Raw genomic sequence first — 24,398 nt, forward strand, 5'->3', positions numbered from 1 at the left:
GAGCCCTGTGTTCATGCAGTTGCCTTTCTTACTAATGTCAGTGCATTGTAGTGGTTAGAGTGTCAGACTTGGACCTGGGAGTTTGGGGTTCAAATCCCCACTGGGCTATGAAGCTCACTTAGGCTTGGGTCAGCCACTGCCTCTCAGCCTAACCTACATCACAGCGTTGTGGAGATTAAATGAGGAGGGGAAGAACCATGCACAGTCCCTTGAGCTCCTTGGGGGAAAAGTTGGCTTTATAAGTGCCATAAATAAAATAACGTGCAGCCACTGAGATGTGTGTCTGGCAAGTCTGATTCAACTACTCCATCTCACATTCAGTGAACATGTGTGAACACCCAGCGTTACTTCCCAACAGTGTTTCTCTCATCCAAAGAAAACTATTTGTTTATTGAAATATCTATATCCCACTTTTTAGGATAAATGTTCTTGCTAACATGTTGGCTTTTAGTTAATTGTTTAGTATGGACGTTTGAGCCTCCACCTGCAGACTGAAGTGGTGCAGGCCAGACACAAGCTTCATTATCTCAGTGACAACTAGGCCAGAGCTGCTGAAAGAAGGGAGATAGGCTAGGCAGCGAGAGAGGCTGGAATTCTGTGCTCATTTAGGAGTAAGCTCCACTGAGCTCAGGATTGCACTGTCCCTCAAAAATCATGATATGAAGTTAACAAGGACAAATTCAGTCGTTTGTATATTACAGTTACTGCACAAGAAAATAACAGATCTATCGGGAAGTTGGTTTAAAGGCTTCAGCAAAACGTATTACAGATTGTTTGATAACAAGTCTGGACAGTATTTATCCTATTTACCAAAGCATTACTATTATTCATTAGAACAAGTTATTAAGGGGGAAAGTCTTGTTCTGCAGTAATTCCAGCAATCAAAAGTGCTGTTCTTCCTTCCTTCCTCCCTTTCCTTTGTTTTTGCCTTCGTTTTGCTAATACCTTTGCCTTTACTCATTGACTTTAAGAAGATAATGAGTTGGCAAAATATGCTTACCACAGACTCTGGATTAACACTGTTAACATGTCATCTAAGGAAGTACGGTAATTGCCTTGAGACAGCCTAGCTACTGGAAGGATAGAAAAAGGATTAATGTACACAGACATTTTTGAAAAACTAAGTCCTTTCAAGTCACTTACAGATCTCTTCATACACAAATCTTTCCTAGTAGCAGCCATGTATTTTGATTCTTCCTGTGTGATTTTTTTTTAGTCACTAGAGTGTATTGTTGTCAAATCACAATGGTGGAAATGGCTCTATAATGCCAATATTAATACATCCAATCATCCACAAGATTACAATGTAACAATGCACTTTAGATATTGACCTGGGAATGAACTGGTAGGAGGAGAGTTAAAAAGAATCTAAAAGATTCCCCCCCTTACTGTTACTTGTTATATTTGTCCTTAATCAGAAACTGGTGAATGTTTTAATACAGAGTGCGACACTTGTCTTCAATCTAAAACCATACCTTGTTAGTTGGTGGCCACATAAACAAACAGTATGTTCTTGTTCTGAAAATCTTTCTGCTATCAAATCCCTTTTTTCTAGTTTGAAGTGCAAATATTTTATCACAGATTTAAGACAGCAGGTGGCTCTCTTGAGTTTCCCTTGGAGCACCTATTGCTGTAAACAACTATCCTGCATTTTCAGATTAGAAGTAGGAAGAATTGAATTTACTTTTGTTTTCCGGGGGGTGGGGTGGAAATCACACCTTCCACATTATTCCACTATTTATTTGCATTCTTTTCTATACTATAACCCCCCTCCCTTTTCTGTGCACCCGCCATCATAGACTGAGACTGGCAAATGTATGACCTGATTCAGTTTGGGTGAGACTATAAAATTTACAGTTTAGAATAAATGAAATTAACGTGATGTAGGAAGATGCCTATCAATGTATCACAGTGACTACTAGAGTACTTCACTGGATAGGATAGGTATCCTCTTGGATGGTCTTTTATTTACAGCGTTGAGTGCAAATAAAAAACAAATATATATCCATCAAACAAAAATAGTGGCTTCTTTTTCAAGCTGTTTTTAAAATGCTTGAGGTTGGCACTTATTTTCTTTCCTATGTAGCAAAAATCCATAATGAGGGAGTACAGCACTGGTAGACAATTGTATGTGCATTTTGTCTTCGATTTTCTAACATTTAAAAGCTGTTTTTAAAACATTTGATCTTCATAGAATCATAGAATCATAGAGTTGGAAGAGACCACTAGGGCCATCGAGTCCAACCCCCTGCCAAGCAGGAAACACCATCAGAGCACTCCTGACATATGGTTGTCAAGCCTCTGCTTAAAGACCTCCAAAGAAGGAGACTCCACCACACTCCTTGGCAGCAAATTCCACTGTCAAACAGCTCTTACTGTCAGGAAGTTCTTCCTAATGTTTAGGTGGAATCTTCTTTCCTGCAGTTTGGATCCATTGCTCCGTGTCCACTTCTCTGGAGCAGCAGAAAACAACCTTTCTCCCTCCTCTATGTGACATCTTCCTGAATGTTGGCAAACAAAGTGCTCATTCAGAAATCATAACCATGTGTTATAAATATATGTAATATTTTAGAGGTGAAAGGATTAGTTATGGACCAATCAGCATCACAGTGCAATCCTATAATGCCTGTTCTGAAGTTCATCTTGCTGAATTTAAAAGGACTTACTGCTAAATAAAGTGGGTGTAACACTGGAGCCATAAACACTCATAATATTATCCCAATAAAAGCAATGGGACTTAAATATGTGCTTAATGTTGAATGTAACATACTTAGTATTACTGCTATTAGTGTTAATGTACATAAAGCTTTTAGAGGACAAGCTATTCTCAGTCTCGCCATTATTACCACTGTTCTGTGAATCAAATGGTTGCTGTTCACATTTTTGTTCAAAGCGAAGAACTTAGCATGACATGTTCAAAATGTGGTGCAGCAATCAAAATCGCTAGCACATTGCAAAGCTAAGCAGGGTTCAGCATGGTTTCAAAGTGGATGGGGGGGCTTTGTGTCGAGATTCCTGCATTGCAGGGGGCTGCACTTGATGACCCTGGTGTCCCTTCCAACTATACAATTCTATGATTCTATGAAAACTACTCAGGAAGCCTTTATCTGACGTGTGTTTTTGATGTGGGGCATCTTAGGTATAAGGCTAAATATAGTTGTATCTCATTTCCCATGCCCTTAATTGGGATGTTTATACTAAAAACCCTCTCCTATTTACTAGCATACATTACCAGGACTCATGAGAGCCCTTTGTTTTGCACTGTCCAAGGTCCTGATTGAAGTGAGCAGGCAGTTAAAGGAGATCAAGAAAAAGCTTCCACAGAACACTGCAGTTTGAGTTTGTCAAAGCTGTTCCTTGCAAACAGCATATTTGTGCAGAAAACACTGGGCTTTGAAAAATGATACATTATGTTGTGTGTTGAAGAATATATTCCAAAGCAAAATGCAGATGAAACGAATAGTGCTTAATGCCAGTAAATTGTATTGGGCAAATTCTAGCAGGAGGAATTCCTTGTATTGGCACAAAATATAAATGCTTGCATTTCCATTTATTCATAACCACTTCAAAAAAACAAAAACACAGAAGCACAAAAATTCATTCTCCAGATATCTGAAAATGTGCTTCTGCATGTTGGTCTAATGTAAAAGAACAAAAACTGCAGCTGGAGGATAGAATTAAAACCATAACATCTTCTACTCAATGTAAATACTATGCTTTGTTAATAAAATAATTTAAGAGGATGCTGACAGTTGTCTTTAGAGACACAAAATAATCAGCTTAACAATGCACTGCTCTGGTGTTCATATTTGGGAGATTTTGCTTTAAAGGGTGTGCCTAAGCATTAAAAAAAATGTAAGCACTACTTTTTCACCTAAAGTTCAGCTAAAGTTGAAAAAGATCCCTTTGAAGGGGAAGAATGAGTAAGGTTGTAAATAGTTATCCAATTATCAGATGCTTTGGATGGGATAGGAAGCTGTAGATCTGTATGTATGTCTTAAAGAGTATCTTTCCTTACATAGGCTTGTAGTGGGTTTTGTCTAAGTTAAAAGTTCACATAGCGAGTGAGGTTCTAAAGTTACTGAAGTTTCACAAGTGAATGTTGTTGTAGTTAATACATAATTGAAAATCCATTTTGTTCAGTATAACTATCTGGGCAGTGACTGATTAATCTGGTACCAATTATGGGTGTGTCTGCAGAAGACTCTTTATGTCTGGAATCCTCACATACCATATTATTAGCATTTGTACCATAGGAGTCAACTCCTAGGGGCTGAGGTCCCATTGCCCTCCTAAAATATTTGAGGGTGCAACAAGCCCCCCCATTTGATAGGCATTGCCATTCAAACGGTGTGTGTGCACCATGTGTTGTGATTGATTGTGTGGGGTGGGACTTACCTGCCCCCCCCAAAATATTTTATTCAAGTTGGCACCCTTGAAGGAGCTCACAGTGGCATACACAGTTCTCATCCCCATTTTATCCTCACAACAACCCTGTGAAGTAGGTTCAGCTAAGAGTTAGTGACTTGCCCAAGGTCACCCAGCAAGATTAGCAGCTGAGTGGGGATTTTAACCCTGGTCTCCCAGGTCATCATCCAGCACTCTAACCACTGCACCACATGGCACTCATTCTGGTGCCACACTGGTAAAGCTCGGAATCAATCCAGGTTAGACGTCCAAACGATGGGGCTGCTTGCCTTAGCTGGCGTTATTGTGCTAAGGTGCCAATGAAAGAAAATGCACCGCACGTGCCCAGCAACAAATATGAGTCCCCCCCCCCCCCTTCATCTGAGCCTCCATCTGTAGCAGACATGTAGAGTTTGACTGGAGCGTTATCATAATTACATGCCTGAGCTCTTGGCAGACAAATATATTAATCACAGAATCTCGGGGCTCTTTCCCCCCCACAAAACTTTAAAAACGAGAGCCAAATTCCAGCCTTACAGACTACAGGGTGAAGTTGAGTTTTCAGAACTCAGTAAATCTAGCGGTGCCCACTTGTACCACTAAATGTGTTTGCTTGGCAATAGAAGCTACGGAGTCCGTCCTGTTTCGAAATATGATCTTAAGAGGAACCCGTTCGCCCTTCCTTTGAATGCCACGATGTCTGGGACGCCTGGGCGATCTCTCTTCCCTGTTTTCCTCCTGGAAACAAGACAAGCCCAGAGAGACCGCGAGCCAAGGCTGCCTTTGTGGTCAGCTGGCTGCGTCCGAGAAGCCACAGCAGGCGCTGATGCTCTGGAGCAGAAAGCGCGCCTCTCTCCTTCTCTTTCCCTTCCCAGCTCACCCTCCCCTGCCTGGGAATTAGTCTTCCCCTCAAGCAGCAGCGTGTCCGGTTCCGAGTCCCCAGAGAACAGGGCGCCGTCGACTTGTGACCCTCGCGCACCCGCCGCGTCCTTCCGCCAGAGTAACCCCGTCCGCCCCGCCGTAGGCAAAGCAGCCACAAACAGGGACAACAAAGAGACCCGCGCGCGACGCCAGTCTCTCCAGGTTACGTAGGGAAGAGCCTCTCTGCCCTCGCACCACCGCCACACGCGCGAATCTTTAATGCGTCACGGTGCTGGCCGTTCATTCGTAATTTTAACCCCGGTGAACTCGGGGTCTCGCGCGGGGCGTCCGCTTATTCGGGGTGGGGCAGCAGGTCAGGGAAGACTGTTGTGGCGGGAACGCGAGAGGGAAAGTCGCGGACGCGCGGGAAGCAAGTCTGTCGCTTTCCTGGCTCCGGCTGCACTTTCACCCAGAGAGCTGAGACTTTCTGGAGCGAGGGAGAGAGGCGTAAAGAGACACCAAATTACAACTTCTCCGTCTCTCTTTCTCACATCCGTGCGCGCGCCGTCTCACACTTTCCCGCGCATAATTTCCCTCAGTCAAGCCCCTAACCTCTCCCCACCCCTCCTCCGCCTCTCTCTCTCTCACACACACACACAGATGAACCGTGCGCGCGCGCGCTCTGCCCTACGCGCGCGCCCGCGCAACGCACACTCTTTCTCACACACACATAAGCTCCCGCCAGTCACAAAAGCCTGACTGGAAGCCGAGGGGCGGCAGCGTGGGCTTCTCCCGGCGACAAGCAATTTCCTCCCTTCAATCGCGGCGAGGCTTTTCGAGCCCACCTCTCTCTTTCCCTCGCCTCCTTCCCTTTGATTAGCATTCTCCTCGCTGCTGGGTTTTTGTGCGGTGCGACTTACCCCTCCCTCCTTTCCCCCCTCTCCCTTTCCCCCGCTCCCACCCCAAGGACAAATCCCCTCCCTCAGTCGTCTCGGGAAGGGAGAAGGAGGGTGAGCGCGTGTGTGTGCGCGTGTGAGCGAGCGAGCGAGTGTGTGGCGGGGTGGCGGCTAGGGTGGGACTGAAGCGCCGCGATTCAGGCTCGCGCGCTCTCTCCGGAGCCGAAGCGGGCGCTCTCCAGATGCTGCTTTCTCAGGCACTCGGAGGCAGCCCCGACGACGAGGACACGGCGCCGGCGGCCGGAGCGGCGGCGGCGGCGACGGCAGCCATGGACCAGCGGGCAGACTAAGCCGGGCGCCGAAGACACGGCATCCGCCGCGGGCGCTGCTTGTTGCTGTTCCCGCTCGGCCTGAAGCCAGGCGACTCCATGTGGTGACCGGAGGACTTTTCCTCGCCGCCGCCGCCGCCGCCGCCGCCCCTACCCGCGCCTTTCTTTCCAGTTGGCCTTCCGAAGATGGGTCGGCGCCTCGGCTGAGCCAAGCCCCGCGCCCGTCTCCGCTGCGTTTGGGCAGGGCTCTCGCGGACGCGGAGCGCCCGGCGACGGACCGAGGCCATGGCTGCGGCCATCGCCAGCGGCTTGATCCGGCAGAAGCGCCAGGCGCGCGACTTGCAGCACTGGGACCGGCCCTCGGCCAGCAGGAGGCGCAACAGCCCCAGCAAGAACCGCGGGCTTTGCAATGGGAACCTGGTGGATATCTTTTCCAAGGTCCGCATCTTTGGCCTCAAGAAGAGGAGGTTGCGGCGCCAAGGTGTGTGTGTTTTGTGTATGTGTGTACATATATGTGTGTGTGTGAGAGAGAGAGAGAGTGTGTGTCCTATGCGCCTGTGTGTGCCTTGGAAAGAATGGCCTGTGGTTTACAAACTTGGGCCCCAACACGCTGGTCAAGGGCAAAGAAGGGGGGAAACTGCCACTTCTTAGGGTTGTGCCCATTTTACAGGAGGGAAACTGAGGCTGTCTCTGGGTTCATTGTTCTGAAGAAACTCTCTTCCCCTCTCTTAGTAATGCGAAAGAGAACCCTCGCTTTCAGTACATAAGCATGCTTTGGGACTGGCAAAGAAAGCCCTTGCCTTATTTAACCGCCTAGATTGATGAGCAAAACTGGATGGTTCCAGGGCGTTAAGAGGCAGCTAAGCTACGCTAAAAATGTCATAACAAGTCTGTGAGATAAGTAATTGTGCCCATTGTACAGAAGTGGGGTTACAGGCATTTAAAGTGCTTGGTCTGCAACCAAATCATGGCATTTGGTTAAGGTAATGAATGGGCAAGGACTTATCCACAGCTGTTTAGATATTCTTGTCACACTCGCAGTCAGGGGTGCCAAAGAGAAGTAAATGAATGGATTCCTAGCACCCTTCTAGTTAAAGCTCATGGCTGAAGTGGTAATTCTAGTCTAGGCTGGTAATTATTGGTATAGAATTGGAAAGATAATTGTTTCATATTAATTAATGCCAGATAAAGAGAGTGATACTGAATAAGTGGGATTATTTTATGCTACTTTATCTTCATTCATACCAAAGTGTCTAAATCAGTGTTCTTCCAACTATTTCAACTGAACTAGGTGGTTTGTGAATGGTCTGTAACTACAACAAAATATGTTGCTCTTCAATATCTGCTAACTAGATTCTGACTTGTGTCCCATCCCACCCTCTGAAGCTGAGGATAAGAAACCTGGAAGCTCTATACAGATTTAAGTATATTTCATACCCACTGCGTGGAGCAAAGGGTTGTGTATAGTAATGGTTGAAGGCAACCTTGGAAGGATAACATGATGCAACAGTAAATCCTCTAAACCTTTATTATTCCCTTTGTTGTGCCCTGTTTCTTTGCATTTAGATTTTGTAGATTTTAATAATTTATAAATACAAAGAAATCCCAGCACGAAGCAGCTCTAAGAGACAATTCATATTTGCAATGATCACCCATTGTTCCAATCTGAAGCACAATGTTAGCAAAGAGAAACGTATTTTATAATTGTAATTTGTGAATTGAATCAAGTAAAGAAAATAATTATTTCCAGTGTCAATAATCTAAATGCATTGAGGGCATTTTTTGGGTAAGAAAGCAAGGTTTAATGAAGACACACAGAGAGAAAGATTTCCCGTGAATAAATTGTATGAAGATCCATATAAAAATATTGTGTTTTGAGTGAAGTAAAAACTAGTATGTAGTGTGTTCTGTATTTTATAATACAGCCCATTGTTTCAGTATTAGAAAACTGATAGTATGAGAAGGCAAGGCAGGCATTCTGGGGCACTGTCACTTTAAGAATCTACAGTTGCTGAAGTGGAAAATCCTCAGAGTGTTGAATGTGGGGGAACCCCAATTCCCACTACACCCTATTTTTGTAGCCTCTGTAGCTGGCTCACTCCAGTCATGGTTGACTTTTAATCATTACATTTCTTAACACACTGGGAATGTTCTGTCACCGGTTGGAAAACCATGGACAGTTGTCTTAACACTACATTTCTGAACCTTAACGCTGATTTTGCTGAATTTCTTTCCCTTTCTTTGAACTGTCTAGCACTGTGGTCTCCCCACCGTTCCTTCATTTTGTCTCTTTGGGCTGCTTTTAACCATGGTTATCCCTAGGTGTGTGAGCCTCACAAGGGAAGGCAGTTCAAGTAACAGTAACTGGAAGAGTCTTAACTATATTGGAACTATATTTGAGGAGTCTTACCTATATTGATACACCAGGAGTATCATGCAATTGTGGATTTATATTTCTGGTTTCCCTGTCTTTATGCAAAGTGGTCTTTGTGGTGGTAGGGAGCTGTTACACACACACACACACACACACACACACGTATATATTCCTGCTTCAAATGGATTTGATCAAAATGCAAACAGACCATAAAATCAGTGTGATGGGAAACCTGCACTCTCTCTCTCTCTCCCTTAGATCAGATAGTTTTCTATTCTGGTAATACTCCCGAGTTTTGAAAACTGCAGATTCTGTGACAAAGCTAGCATCATCTCTGCCATAACTAAAACTAGGAAGACCTCAGAACAACAGCAACAAACTATACTTTTCCACTTGTAGTAGCATGTAAGGTTTGCATTTCTGGGAAACGAGATCCTTCCTATCACCAGGGGTATCAATACTGAAATGCTTTTCCTGGCTAAGAAAGCCATGCACTGCTGTCTAGGATGTAACTTATACTTAGTAAGAAGTTTCACTTATGGAAACGTAAACTAAACCAACACAGATACGTTATTGATAAAATTTAAGAAGAATGTTTTAGACTCTGTTAAATTAATGCTGAAAGGGTGAATTGGCTTTTGCTTTTTGGAAAGCAGTGGCATAGCCAAGTGAATTACCTGACAACAGCAACTAGTGACAATAAAATAACAGTGACAATGATTTCCACAATCTATTCATCTTGGTTTTTTTAGTGAAGGTAGTGCAATGCTTATAGCTGATAGTCGCTGTGTGTGCCCAAGAGCAGCCTCAGCGAAGCAACATTAATGGCTCTGTTTATTGTCCTGTTTGCTTAGTTTTTACACACAGTGATGCCAATTTATGGCCTTAGCAACTCAAGCATGCTTGACATCCACACATATTTGTTTGACTTATCATTTATGGGAGAGGGATTGTATTTAATAATAAATGCATTAAATTTAAAATGAGCAAATCACTAAAGCTAGTGATCTACTTAAAACATTATTAGATCATAAGGGTTGTTACGTGAACAACAATAGTGTGAAATAAGAGCCATTTGGAAATTAAGGCGACTCCTTTAAGAAGGCAGATCCAACAAGCAGAAGCAACAATTCAAGTTGATTCTCTATTAGGAAATGTTCCTTTAGTTATATGTTATAATTTCAATATGTGGGAAAGATGCACACATCCAATCCATATTAGTTTAACATAATGAAAATATTACATTCACTTAAACCATTTCCATTTTTGTACCTTCTGTTTCATATACAAAATGTTTATAGAACATATTTATAGAATGCACTTGGAGAGTTTCTAGTATATTCTCCTAGAAAATGTACTATTTGTTAATCACAACTCTCTTGTTTTAGGGAAAATGAAGAACATCAGATCCACTATTTATTATTGCTTATAAACCACATTGTTGCCCTTACAGGTGATGACATGTGTTTTGCCTGTCTTTAAAAACAGCAACAACCTACTGATTCCCTAAACTTCTTTTTAAGAAAGGTGTAGTGTGGGGTTGCATAAAAGATTGTTTAATTAAATTTGCCTAATGATTAATACTTGTCACTTGTGTGGAAAAAAATGCTATGGTTTCCTATGATTGTATTAGGTTGCTAAATAATAATTATGAACCAGTTTTCCACGTTTGTAGATTCTGGGAAAATTAGTATTTGCCTTCTAGGATCAGGTGTTGATTTAGTATTTGCCTTCTAGTTGATTCCAGAAAGTTATAGATGAAGGGGGGAAACCGTATGGAATTAGAATCAGTCGTAATTTTTGTACTGATGTTAACGGTGCCCATACTGAGCTTTTTCATATTGTATCTAGGGCTGTTCCTAAAACCTGCTTTGATGGTATTAGGTTGAAAAGCTTGACTGTCCAAATTTTGTGTGCAGTACATTTTGCTGATAGCAACTGGAATATTTCACGTATGGTGTGTGTTCTGGGAAGGAGTTGCTTGCCATTTTATTGTTTTATTGCATCTTTTAATCAAATGAGAATTATTATTTGTGCATGAAACTTTATCACTGTAAAGCTCTGCTTCAACCTTTTGTGTGTTTACTGATACTTGCTTTGCAATTGTAAACACATGTATTTTGTAAGTTATAATCCTATTATTACCAATCTGGTTTACTTTGAAGTAGGGATGGGGGAGAGATTGCATTCAGTTTGCATTTAAAGGTGAACTTACCTAATTCACACATTCTGAAACAATATACAAACGGAAACATAACTATAGTTCAAAATTCACACTTCCCCAAATTTTGCAATCTAGTTCTCCAGACAAGTGATGTGTACAGAAATGCATAGACTAGGATATGGTGTGCATACAAATGCGTATATTAGTGAAAATAGCACACAAAAAAGGAGAAAGCATTAGAAGAAATTGCTTTGCAGAAATGTGTATATTGAGATAATTTTGCTGTTTAAGTTGCATGAAGACTTTTTTAAAAATTGCAAACTATCTGGAAATGTAGAGAACTATAAGATAGGGGGTGATGAGGAACTGCAGGAAACAAAAATTGACAGATTTGCCCTCCCTTACTTCCAAGTAAACATGCTTATGATTGGGGTGTGAAATAATTACTTTCAAACAAGTTCACACCCACCCGTACATTTGTTGGTTAATTTACATGTGGGAATTTGTACACTCGCTTTGCAAATCTGTATTGCAGTTTAATACATAACGATGGAAAATGTAATTTCTGTAGCATGGCAAGTGGTGGGGTGGGCTGAACAATCCAGAGCTCTGCTGCACTGTTACACTGGTGAAAGTGCCACAGAACTTTATAGACAACACGGCAAATACAGAATTCACTATATATTCACCAGGGACTGTGCCAGCAATGATACTGACATGCCACCCACACATGAAGGCCCCCTTTGAATGAAGGGGATGTGCTCCCAGCATGTGTGTATGATGATACACACATCGTGCAAGGTGGCACATAAGTGCTCCCACTCCACTAGCCCCATTGGCACAGCCAGCAACAACCCCAGCACTTCCAGTCCCTAGGCATCCCTATAGGCAGGAGTTCAAATTCACTCATGTCACCTACAAGCAGTATTTTAGGAACACAGCACATGGGGAAATATAGAAAAGACACAACACAGCACCAATATAGCTCCCTGGGCAGAGTGTCTATACACACACAGAGAGAGTTCTCCTGAGACACGGGTTCAAGACCATCAAGGGGAGGGAATGGCTCCATGGCCAAATAACTGAAGGGTAGGGTTGAGAGAGGCAAAGGGGGCAGCCCTAGACACACACTGGTGGCAAAAGCAGCCTGCAGTGGCTCACTCACCCCAACCCCAGTCTCAAGACCCACCAGGATCCCAGGAGCACGAGGACTGCAGGAAGATTCCTGGTCTGGTGGAACAGTTCGTGTTTGATACATTGGAAGTCCCCATACATACCACGTTAGGAATACAGGAGGCGCATATGAGCCAATCATCAGGAGTGCTGCAGCCAGCCCTTCCGACTGGCAATCCATGTGATCAAAACGCCCTCCTGCTATCAGTAGCAAATGGTGTGCCACTTACCTGACCTCCTTCTGGCTGAGTCTGCTTTATACTGGGATGGATAGGCGTGTGGTGGCAATGAGGTCAGCATGGTGCGAATGTTCTGGCAAGAGAACTGCATGGGCTCCATTTGTACCATGCCGACCCTGCTGCTGCCCTGCTCCCTCCTTCTCTGTCCCAGCATGCAGCAGCAGGTAGACCAGGCAAGTGGCAAAGCCCCACGACACCATCTGCTACTGTCTGCTGTTTTACATGATAGGTTGGTCCTGCCAGGTAGTATCAGAGCAAGACTAATTGCCTCCCTCCTCATCACCCTCCCTGCAAACTGACTGCCTCGTATAACCTGGCAGCAGCACTTATCCTATCTGTGCACTCTGAGATGCCTAAGCCCCTCATAGTCAAGAGAACCATAGTAAGCAGAGAGGGGAGAGACCACTCTTTTCCTTACCATCCTATCCTGAGGCCAACTGAGACAAGATTAAAGTAGAGAGGAGCAAAGGAGTACCTATCTGCCCATCCATAGCAACAAAGAAACTACGCTTGTGAAACAATCAAAGTTCTCACTCAGAATGTATGAGATTCTGAAAGGGAAAGAAGTATCTGTAGGGTTGCCAAACACTCGTCTCAACAAGGCTTCTGTGTCTTGGTCAGTGGTTTGACAGACGGAAGGGTAGCAGGCTTGGTGATCTGTCAGGTACTAGCTCCATACTGGGAGCATCATCCGCGGTACAACTGTCTGCAATTAACCTTGCAAGGGTTTGGCAGTCTGCCTGGAGCAAGAGGAACAACTGAGAGCATCCTTGTTACTGCTGCAGGTCATGAGATGGGACAGCCGGCATTGTGAGAGCTGTGAGATTGGTGCTGTGCTTGTGCAAGAGCTGCTTGTGGAGAACAAGGGGAGACAGACAGAGAGAGAGAGAAAGAGAGAGAGAGAGAGAGAGAGGGGGAAGACAGCAAACAATAGATAGCAGCTGGAGTTCATAGTCTTTGAAACAGTAAGTGTTTGTGTGAGGAGGTAAGAGATCGCCAACAGAGAGCTTACCTGCTTATAGCAGCTCGCCTGTGTAGGTGGACACCATATTGCATCGTTAGAGCAATACAGTTCAGATAAGGCTCAGCATTTGCATGCATAGACAAGGAATACGCTTGGAGCAGCTCCCCGTTACAGCACGTGTTTCACACTTCTCTTGTTTATCTGTGTAGGGTATTCTATCCTTGCATTCCCAGCTGTTATACGGGAGTAGAGATTGCTGTTGGCTGGTCCTGCCTGGATCCTTGAAGCAGGTAGCTTCCAGGGTTCTAGGGGCAGGAAGTGTTCACAATGTGCAGAAACGTCTGGTGGTGCTTAGGACATAAATCTTTTGCGAACTCATCTCTTTTTATGCAAAGTGTCCTTTTTCTGTTATTTCCTTTCAACGGGGTTCCCTGTTGTGAGCTCAAAGTCTGTGTAACATCATCGATACAGCCCTGTGCCTCACCACCTATCATTTGATGTGTGGTTTGTGCGTAGTTTGTATTACTGGTTGTGTTGTGAGTGGGTGTTGAGTTACAGCATTTCCTATGTTCTGTCATGGTGTCAAGGGCAGGGCAGATAATGGGGAAAGCGATTGTAATTTTGCCCTCCCATTGACACCAGTGAGATGGAAATTCCTTATACTAGCTTGATGCAAAGTTTGCTCATTGACAGGGATGTGAATGTGAGTTGAAGCAATGTAGGATTTGGTATAAGCACCCTCCTCACCCAGTTATGCCAGCATAGCTGGGCTTCCCCAAGGTCTAAGAGCAGCAGGTCTCAAGTACAGAATTGTGCCCTAATTCTATTACTATATTAAACAAGTTATCAATTGAACTAAGAATATTTCAACAGGTTTTGTGGGGTTGATAATCGGTTGATTCCTTGGTTAGGAGTACTGAAAAGAGAATTCTTTTGCAGAATAAAATTAAGATACCTGTGGCTTAATGTGAGATTTTTACCGTATTTTTATTTTTGCTGGTAGGGGCATGAAGGCAGGATAAATCTGATTTTCATTATATCCATAGTGCAATGATCCAGTAAAAATGTGGCAAAGGAATCACTGACTGCACTCCCAATGGAATTTATGTACTGAGTAAAATACTTTGGCACTGATCTGTCAAACCATACATGCACACTGTAGGTTTCACACAGACTGCCACATGTGAGGAAAAGATGGCTGTTACTTGGATACAGCTGGTAATTTGCTGCACCAGCAGCAGCCAGAAAATCAGAGCCCTTTCCCCCCAAAATCTATTTGGTACAATATGCCCCAATCATTTTGTTTGGCAGTGTGGCAAATAACACATTATCACATGCATGCATCCTCTGTTGCAATTTTTAAAATGACCCAGTTGCCCACACATACTTACATGAGTCAGTAGTGCCCTTAAAAAAAGGAAAGAAGTAATTTTTGTAACCTTTTCCTACCTAGTCTCCTAGAGGCAGTACTTACTCACCACCAGCAACTAGGCAAGTGGTTATTTACAAGCCTGTAATTATCCATGTAAATTGTACATCTACCTTTTCATGTCAGTTTGTCTTTGATGCTAAGTTAGTGTACTTCATTATATGCAATTTTCTATTTTGTATTCATGTATAATTTTAGTGATGCAAAGTGGGCTTGCTGTAAAAATGTCTTGTAATGAAGCATGTGTTCCTCAATAATTGCTTTCCGTAGCATATACTATATATTTCATCCATTGCAATTTTATTTTCCCAGCTTCCTGCTGTTTGCTGCAAAGTTTTATTTTGCTAGAAACGCTTTTTATTTTATAAAGAGAGCTCACCCATTTATTATTATTATTATTATTATTTTGCATTTTTACCAAATTTATACAAAAATTCCTCTGAACTATTTACTAGATTGCCTAAGGACTGTAATCCTAAATGCCACACTTGGAATAGTCTGTACAATTCTGGTCATATCACCTCAAAAAGGATATTGTAGAGCTTTTTAAAGAAATGTAACCAAAAGTATCAGGGAAGTATCTGTGAGGAAAGGTCGCAAAATCTGAGGCTTTTTAATTTAGAAAAATAAATGATAAAGCTGCCTAAGATGGTGCATGGCACGAAGAACGTAGATAAGAAGATTCCCCGCCACCCCAGCCCCTGCTCATTCTCCCATGATGCTAGAAGCTGGGGCCATTCAACAGAACTGAGTGTTGAAAGATGCAGAACACATAAAATAAAGTTCTTCTTCACACAGTACATAGTTGAGGTATGGAATTTACCCCCATGAGACGTAGGGATGATCACTAACTAGGATTAAAAGATTAGGAAAAATTATGGAAGATGCCTCTGATTGCCAGTTGCTGGAAATTAGAAGTGGAAAGAATGTTGGTGTGCTCAAGGCTTCAGGCTTCTCATAGACATCTGGTTGGCCACTGTTAGAACATGATAGATTCAAAATGTTTCAGGGGGTTTCGTCAAACTGTGTTTCAGGGGACCCTGGGTTTCCTCAGAGGTTAATCAAAGGTAACTCGGTGTGAAGATCACTAATAGTGGACAATCATCCCTATAAAAAAATAGTTTAATCATCATTACTGCAGTGATAAGACAAGGGTGGCAGATATAGATCAGGATTATCCTCTTAGATTTCTGGGTGATTTGCATCCGATTGGCAAGAGGGGGTTGACTCTCAAATGCTTAACAATAGCAACAACACCTAAATTAGACTTGCTGGAATAAGGAAAGCGAACTGGGAGTCGACTTTTGTGTGAAAAGACTGTCTGCTCAGTTCAGTTGTGATATTCAAAACAAATCCATGGGCTAACTTTATGCCCTTTGTTCCTGGGTCTCATTGGTAGATCTTAGGGTTATGGTAAATATAAAGTAGATCTGAGAAGTCTGAAGTCTGTCCACTTGTACTCTAGGATAGCTTTCCCCAATCTAGTGCCCCCCATATGCCTTGGACTACAACTGCCATCAGTCTCAGGCAGCATGGCCCAGTGGTTGGGTAATGGGAGTATAGTCCAGTTATCTGGAGGACACTGGATGGGAGAGACTGTTCTAAGAAGTTACGTTCTCAGATCAACCACAAGGTTCAATATATTTTGCCCGAAAGCCACCCCACATGAACTGTGACTCTTGCAACATTCCTCAGGACCCTCTAACAGGCTGTGATTCCATGTGAAAGGTTATCTCAGTAGACCTGCCAGTGTAGAGACTTGCCCTGGGCACGGGACCCAGCGCCACTATTGGTCAGTTGGTCCCGCGCCCAGGAGAACGCCCTCTAATTCCTGCTGCCATTGACCGAGCATCAAATAGCACTTACAAGATTTCTCTTTGTATAACAGCAGCTGAAGAATGTAAAAACTGAAATGTTTTGCTTTAAAACTAATGTATCAATTTTTGTGTGTGTGTGTGTGTGTGTGTTTACACACATAAACATTTACACATAGGTTTATGTGCACACGCACCCACTTTATAATCAATCCCCTCCAAGCAAATTCCATTTTTTCAAAAGGAGGTTAATTTTGTGATTGATCCATAAAATTTATGCAATGCCAAGACAACTCTTTGACTGGATTCTGTTATTCAGGCGGAGTTGACAATGAATTCATGCATATGGGCATCTCAGGTCACAAGAGAGATACGAAGGGAATTTGGTTCTCAAAGAGCAGGGGCGGTATTTGCAATACTTTTGAATAATAGCAGTGTCATCAGTCTGGTGGAATAACAGTTCTAAAATTAGACTTTTGAAAATGAAAAGGACTTATTTGGTTTTTAAATAGCATGCCTTATGGTGCAATCCTATGCATGTCTATTCAAAATCAAGACCCATTTATTTCAATGGGGCTTACTCCCAGGTGAGTGAATATAGGGTTCCAACCTTAGTATCTTTTTACCACCTGGGGCTTTTATGTAGACCATGTGATTAAGCCCCATTATAGCTAACAGAGCCTAGATACATATAAATGTGTACGGCTAATATTTAGATCTTAAATAATATGCATGCATAATATGTGTGGCTGTGAGAGCAGAATGACTTTCTGACTGATTCTACTGTAGTTTGTCACACATGACTTGTGCCATGAGAAAGTGGATGGGAATGTGCTTTGCCATCAACTTGGTATTATGGTTGGGAAGATGCATTCACCACTCACTTTTAAGTACAGATGGGGCTAACCACAGCTAGTGTCAGAGGTAAGCATCATTATGCACCTACCAAGTCCCACACCTCTTTTTTGGGGGGGCCATAACTGACCATAATTGTTGAAAATCCACATGCAATCTTCCCTTCCCTACTACAGAGGAACAACATGAGCCAATTTTAAGGTCATGGTTATATGGGAAAATATCACTGCAAACTAATATTACTGCCAGTGGCAACCCAAAGCTATGCCCTCAAATGCCACGGTCACAGAAAATGCACCTGGCCATATCTTCTGACTGTATTCATACAAACACATGGGGCCACATGGTAAATGGTGGACTATAAGTACCTATAACCTAGTCCACACTCATGCTTTTCCATATGATAGTGGGTACAAATCTGGCCAAGAATTACAAGTTCTGCTGCTCATATATAGGATAAATAGTCTTGTATGAAGCGGTCATTTAAGCTAACCTGGTGCCTTCCAACTGTTGCTGGACTAGAGTAAACATTGTACCTGGCCACTGGCCATTGGTCCAAAAATTCTAGAGGGGACCAGGCTAGGGGAAGCCGGCACAGACTATACTTATTTCTTCTGAAAAAATGTAATAACATCTTGAGGGTTATTGTAATGTAAAGATATCTTGGGATACCTTGTACAGTTTTCAGAAATACTCTGGATTTCCCCCCCCCCAAAAAAAACCCCTCTTGATGACTTGCCAGTTTATTTTTCCCACAGTCCACTTCTAGTGTAGTGCTTGGTGCTCAGGAGATGTTATAACTGCATTTATAATTGGTATTGATAAGATAACTTTAAAAAGATCAAATGCTAGAACAGAATTGCCATACCTGATTTTTAAGTGGCTATTAGGGGTTTGATGACAGTATAGATCTCTGTTGGATCCACCTGACTGTCCTCTTGAAGCTTCCCAAAGAAGTACATAGCAAGTGCATGTAAAAACTCCAGCAAAAGATCCTAAACCTCTCAGCAATGTGGACATGAACATAAATGAGTGCTGGCTGTGCACATGCGAGCCCAGGTACACACTTGTAATGCCATTATGTGTGTGTCCCAATCACTGTAGCTTAGATTTCAACATGGTGAGGAAGGAAGAGAAGAAATGGAGGAAAGAGGGAGATGTATTTGGAATGACTCTTGAGTATGAACTAAAAAAGATTGCAGCACAAGAATAAATGAGAAAGCAATCAGAAGCTGAGAAAGAATGGCTAGACAGAAGACCATGGAAAGTAATTTGCTTCTGGCATGATTGCCAGAGAGTCCGTGATGAGGCTGTTCCTGCATTTTCACCTTCTGTGGTTTTTGACACCTCCCCCTGCCTGCCCCACTCCAGGTGTCCACTAAATTTTTCTTTCTCTCTCCCTTCATTTTGCGTTTATGGTTAGCTGGAAAAGGAAGCAAACTTCTGATGTGCCCTAGTTCCCACAAATAAAAGGTTACAGCGCATCTACATATTCAAGTTCCAAAGACATTTCCCCCTCTGAGCTTGGGAGGGGGGAAAGGCTAAATAAATAAAGTTCATTGATTTTATTTAATTGATTTCTTAACTAACTGATGGCAAAAGAACCTGTAAGCGTTGTGCAGCAAATGACATCATATAAAATGCCGTATTTTAATAATCAAATAAAAAACCCTTATTAAAATAGCATTATGGTATTCAACTAGCAATACCTATAATCATACAAGTTGTATTTTCAAATTTGCCCTGTCTTTCTCACAGGTATCCTTGAGGTAGCAAGAACAGTTATATAGGTATTAAATGCTTTATCACTACCAGATGGAAGAGGGGTAACATACATTATCATCTTAATTGTAAAATTTAATATCACTTGCTGAAAGTTACGTTGGTAAACATTGTAAATTCAGGGGGGAAATGTCGCTCCCTTGTCTTTAATTCGCCTATAAATCTCTTAATCATTTTTTAGACTCTACATTTAACCCTGTGTCTTCTTCTTTTTAAAATGTAACCTGTAGCAAAAATGCAAGCTGCACATTACATAATCTGCTATGGCAACATTTCACTGTGCAGTTTTAATCTCCCTGCCATGACAACTATAAGCAGAAGAATGGATCCACTCCAGCTAAAGTTAGTCATACTCAAAATCAATGGGGCTTGTTTGGCATGACTAACTTATTTTCTATGAGAATGAAAGGCTACTAAATTTAGCTAGATCAGGGCCTATGTACTCTGTGAGAAGAGCAGGGATAGGAATCAAAGCAGTAACATGAAGGGTTGCTTAACAGCAAATTAGTGGCATTTCATCCCTGAGCCCTTTTCACCTAGATACATAGCAAATTTTGTCTGCTAATTTCATCTGGCAGATGTTGTGCCTGACTACTTCTCAGTCTTGTCTCACATTTTGACTGCCACACTTTCCCAGTCTAATTGTATCAAATTTATTGGCGCATCTGTTGATATTTGGGCATACTGATGCAATTGCACAAATTTGATATTCAGGGAGGGGGCAGCAAAACCATGCTGCAGTTTGGGGATGCAGAATCATGCATGAGGGTTAAAACTGCAACACTGAAAGATGAAGAAGAGATTAAATGGCATAGTATTGGTCATCATATTGCAGACTTGAGGTTTTCTGGTAAGATACTGAGGTTGCAATCCTTCCTTGGGAATTAGTAGACATGTATAGGATTTTGCTGTATGTTTCTGGGGTTCAGTAATTTGAAGAGCGGGTGAATCCTTCCAGGGCTGGTATGACGTGCTTTGGTACCTAAGGTAAAGAACATTTCTCATATAGAGGCTAACCAGACTGGCAAGTAATTTTTACTTCAGCACTGGTGATGAGATTTCCCCATGGAAATAGCTTTCCCCATGGAACCCACCTATCTGGATTAATTGCTACCCTTGTCCTGTATCAACAACCACACCTATTACTTAAAATGCATATCCATAAGCATGCATTGAAATATTCACCTAATTATTATAACGAACCCTGTGAAACTTACTTCTGAGTAAACATGCATAGGCTTGTGCTGTAAGGGTGCAATGGCACATTAGACAGGAAAAGGGCGTTGCCACTTAAAACAAGATTCTGATAGTGTGTATTTTCCACTCTCCCCCCAATTGTGTTGGATCACTTGCCCTATGGGATAGTATTCTTGCATTATACATTTTGTTGCCCACACAGTATCAGCTGTTGACTGTGAGCACAGCGTAACGCAAAACACAATGACTTCATGCTCAATAATCCCACATGTTCTGGGAAAGGAGTGATGGGAGACTTACTGGAATCAGCAAGGGAAACCCACATGACCTGAAAGTGTTGCTGTGCAATGCCAGGTCAATGATGAATAAAACCACTGCCATCCACGACCCGATTGTGGATGGAGGATTTGACCTGGCATGTGTGACAGAGACCTGGTTGGATGAAGCAGATGGGCCTGTCCACCAGGTTTCTCTTACGCACAGCAACCCAGGTCATGTGGGTGGGGAGGGGGGTTGCAGTGATTATTAGGAAGTCAATAGTCTGCACCAGGCATCCTATTGGGAAGACCCGGTTTTCTGAGTGCATGTTCTGGAAGTTGGGCAATAGGGGCAGCACAGGATTCCTTTTGGCGTACCAACCTCTGGACTACTGCAATGCGCTGTACGTGGGGCTACCTTTGAAGGTGACCCAGAATCTGCAATTAATCCAGAATGCAGCAGCTAGACTTGAGACTGGGAGTGGCCGTCGGGACCACATAACACCGGTCCTGAGAGATCTGTGTTGGCTCCCAGTACGTTTCCGAGCACAATTCAAAGTGTTGGTGCTGACCTTTAAAGCCCTAAACGGCCTCAGTCCTGTATACCTGTAGGAGCGTCTCCACCCCCATCGTTCAGCCCGGACACTGAAATCCAGTGCCGAGGGCCTTCTGGCGGTTCCCTCATTGCGAGAAGTGAGGTTACAGGGAACCAGACAGAGGGCCTTCTCGGTAGTGGCACCCACCCTGTGGAACACCTCCCTTCCCATGTGAAGGAAATAAGCAGCTATCCTATCTTGAAAAGACATCTGAAGGCAGCCCTGTTTAGGGAAGTTTTAAATATTTAATGCTGTATTGTTTTTAACACTCGATTGGGAGCTGCCCAGAGTGGCTGGGGAAACAATTAGTGCTGACAATTAGTGCATTCTTCCCCAAATGATTGATACTTGTGGGGAGCAATGCAGGGGAAGCTGAGTTTACAATTTAATGCATTTTTTTAACAGTTTGAAACTGCAGCCACAAAGTGAATGACTAATGATTTAATATAACCATTTTGCTTTTTACACGTATTTTATTTTAATGTGTAATTTTCTCCTGTGGGTAGTCCTCATTTCTACCCACCTTTTTCTTAGCAAGGGCGTTTTCTCATCACAGTGTAGGAAATGCTGTATTTTATTGTCAAACTCTTAGCTCCTTTAGGGATGTGTTGAAATAGAGTAAATTCATGATTCTTGCATTTAAATTGTAAGAAAAGGGCTACAATTTTTTATTATAATTATAATTTGGTTCTTTCATTTATTTTTTATTTTTTTAAGACTAATTTATACAATCACTTGTCCTGGCACAACAACCCCTAAAATCACTTCAGCCTTTGATTGCTTATTATTCAAGGGGACTGAAAGAGAGTCAACAGCCTTGACAAAATCGTTCATAAACTGTTAGCATCTGTCTCTTTCATCATTATTTGTATTGTATTCCCTCAACACCACGGCGCTTCACAGGATACTATAAGTAAAAAGATGATTTTGTTTAAGAAAAAGCTCCGGCTTCTAGGAGCTTACAATCTAAAGTTTAATGACTGGGAGAGAGAATGGAAGAATATGAAGAAATGCAATGCATACTTTTTGGGGGGTGGCAACAGGGGTGTTAAACAAAGGCTGCCTCTGTAAGATGGGGCTTTAGGCAAGATTTGAAGAAAAATCTTGAGTCTATAATTATAAAGTTGGAAGGGATTATAGAGATGTTCTCTGAGAGAGTTCAAGATGTCAGGGAAAGCATGTGAGAATGTGGTTTATGGCTCACATAATCAGTAGCAAAATTGTCTCTAATGGAGTTTACAGTTCCATTGAGATTGTGATTTGTGAATAGTGACAGGTGAGTCTGTCAATTTCAGTTTCTGAGTTTCTCACTTTTGCAATCTAAAATTCAGTTCTCCACATTTCTGCATCAGTTTGCTATTTTTTTTAAGCCCTCATGAAAATTCATCAGCATTTTAGTGCAAATTTCTCCTAATATGCACATGTTCATCTGGATTCTTGTCTAATATACATATTTCTTCAAAGCATTTTTTGCCTAAAATAATGCATTTTTGCATGTTATTTTCACTAATATGCATTCGTATCCACCCTTTTCGCCACCTATGTGGAATTACTTGGCTGGAGAACATCACTGCAAAATTCAATTTTTGAAAGGAGTCTGTATTGCATTTTTCAGATTATTTTGGAAAGTATGCATTAGGTAAATTTGCCTTTAAATGTAAACTGATTTGAAATTATTCTCAATCTCTATCTGTGAGTGTCCCAAGATAGGCAATAAGATGCTTTGATTGAGACATCTTAGAATTCTCTATGGACTAGGCGAGCAGTTCTGAGGAATAGCAACCAAACTGTGATTGCTGTTGCCTTATGTGTCTGTCAACAGCTGGTTAGTGTAACATTCATCTGCTGCACAGATTTCTGTCCCTGTTTTTTACCACCAATCTCTTATTTCCTTCTGTATTTTAGAAATCACAACAATAGGATGTCTAAGATATCCTGGGAGATAAAAGGAACTCCCTTAGTGTGTTACTTCTTCAATTAGGATCTCTTTTGAAACACACCAAACACAGGCATCCAAGTTTTAGAAAGAATCAGACAAAAAAACCCTTAGCTCTGTCTATAAAATTATAAAGTAGAGGAGGTTGAACTTTGGCGTTAATTGATCCTTCTGTGTAGTCCAGTGTTTCCAAACTTAGGTCTTCAACTGCAGTTCCCATTATCCCTAGCTAGCAAGACCAGAGGTCTGGGATGATCGGAATTGTACTCCGAAAGGAGCTGGAGACCCAAATTTGGGAAACACTGGTCTAGTTGGTGCTTTCTGCATAAGATAGAGTTTCTGGTTTGTCTAAAATTAAAATTCTGTACCAGAAACATGGTGTTACCCTAGTATGCCATGATATACTTACGAATTCCCATATAATTTGGTGTTTTGTCTCAGTTTGGAGTGCAACACACAGGACTGATGTAATATTCTCTGCATTCTAGCCTCATCCTTTTCGCATTCCACTGCAAGAGAACCCCTTAAAGATCAAGCCGGTAGAGTTACTCATGATAAGTTAAAAAAAAAATCATTTACATACAGTGGTGCAGTTTGGCACCTTTGAACTCTTGCCTTACAGCACAACCCTGTGCATGTCTACTCAGACTATAGACCCATTGTGTTCACTCCCAGGTAAGTGTGTACCTAGAATTATCATTGCATAACGCCCACCATAGGCTGAAGTTGCACTTCCTTATCCCTTTGACACCTGGGAGAGAGGTATTTTAGGGGCTACCCTATTCTTTAGGTTATAGATTGTTTAAAATGGTTTAGTGTTGTATTTTTATATTGTTTTAACCCACCCTGAGTCCCATGGTGAACAGCAGGTAAGAAATTCTAATAATAATAATACAGAATATTATAAAGACTGCAGTCCTAATGGTCTTACAAGGATGCGTGGTGATCTTTAGATAGTCATGTACTTCAAAATGCGGCAAACAGCCCTGTAGCATTTAGGGGTTGTCCTCCTCATTCTGCTGAGTCCTGACATGACAACACCACAGCTTCTGCTTCTCCATTTGTATAAGTATATACCAATGCAGATGAATGCCATCTATAGTAGCAAAACCACTTTAGAACACT

General features: G+C 42.2%; 1 protein-coding gene across 4 annotated transcripts in view; it reads left to right on the forward strand.

Annotated features, from left to right (window-relative positions):
* Nucleotides 1–24,398, forward strand: part of FGF14 (fibroblast growth factor 14) — a 305,502-nt gene that overhangs the window by 202,497 nt on the left and 78,607 nt on the right. The window contains exon 1 of one of the 4 annotated variants that reach the window (XM_053384456.1): nt 6,344–6,931. The exons of 2 other annotated variants lie outside the window; for them this stretch is intronic. Coding sequence is in view for 1 of the 2 variants with exons in the window: in XM_053384454.1 (XP_053240429.1) it covers nt 6,779–6,974 (196 nt within the window). In the remaining variant the exon portion in view is untranslated. Of the gene's footprint in view, nt 1–6,343; nt 6,975–24,398 lie in introns of those variants that run through there. One more of the 4 variants, XM_053384454.1, reaches the window with a different exon arrangement.

This window comes from Podarcis raffonei, chromosome 4 (assembly GCF_027172205.1).
Source record: "Podarcis raffonei isolate rPodRaf1 chromosome 4, rPodRaf1.pri, whole genome shotgun sequence".
Classification (NCBI taxonomy): domain Eukaryota; kingdom Metazoa; phylum Chordata; class Lepidosauria; order Squamata; family Lacertidae; genus Podarcis; species Podarcis raffonei.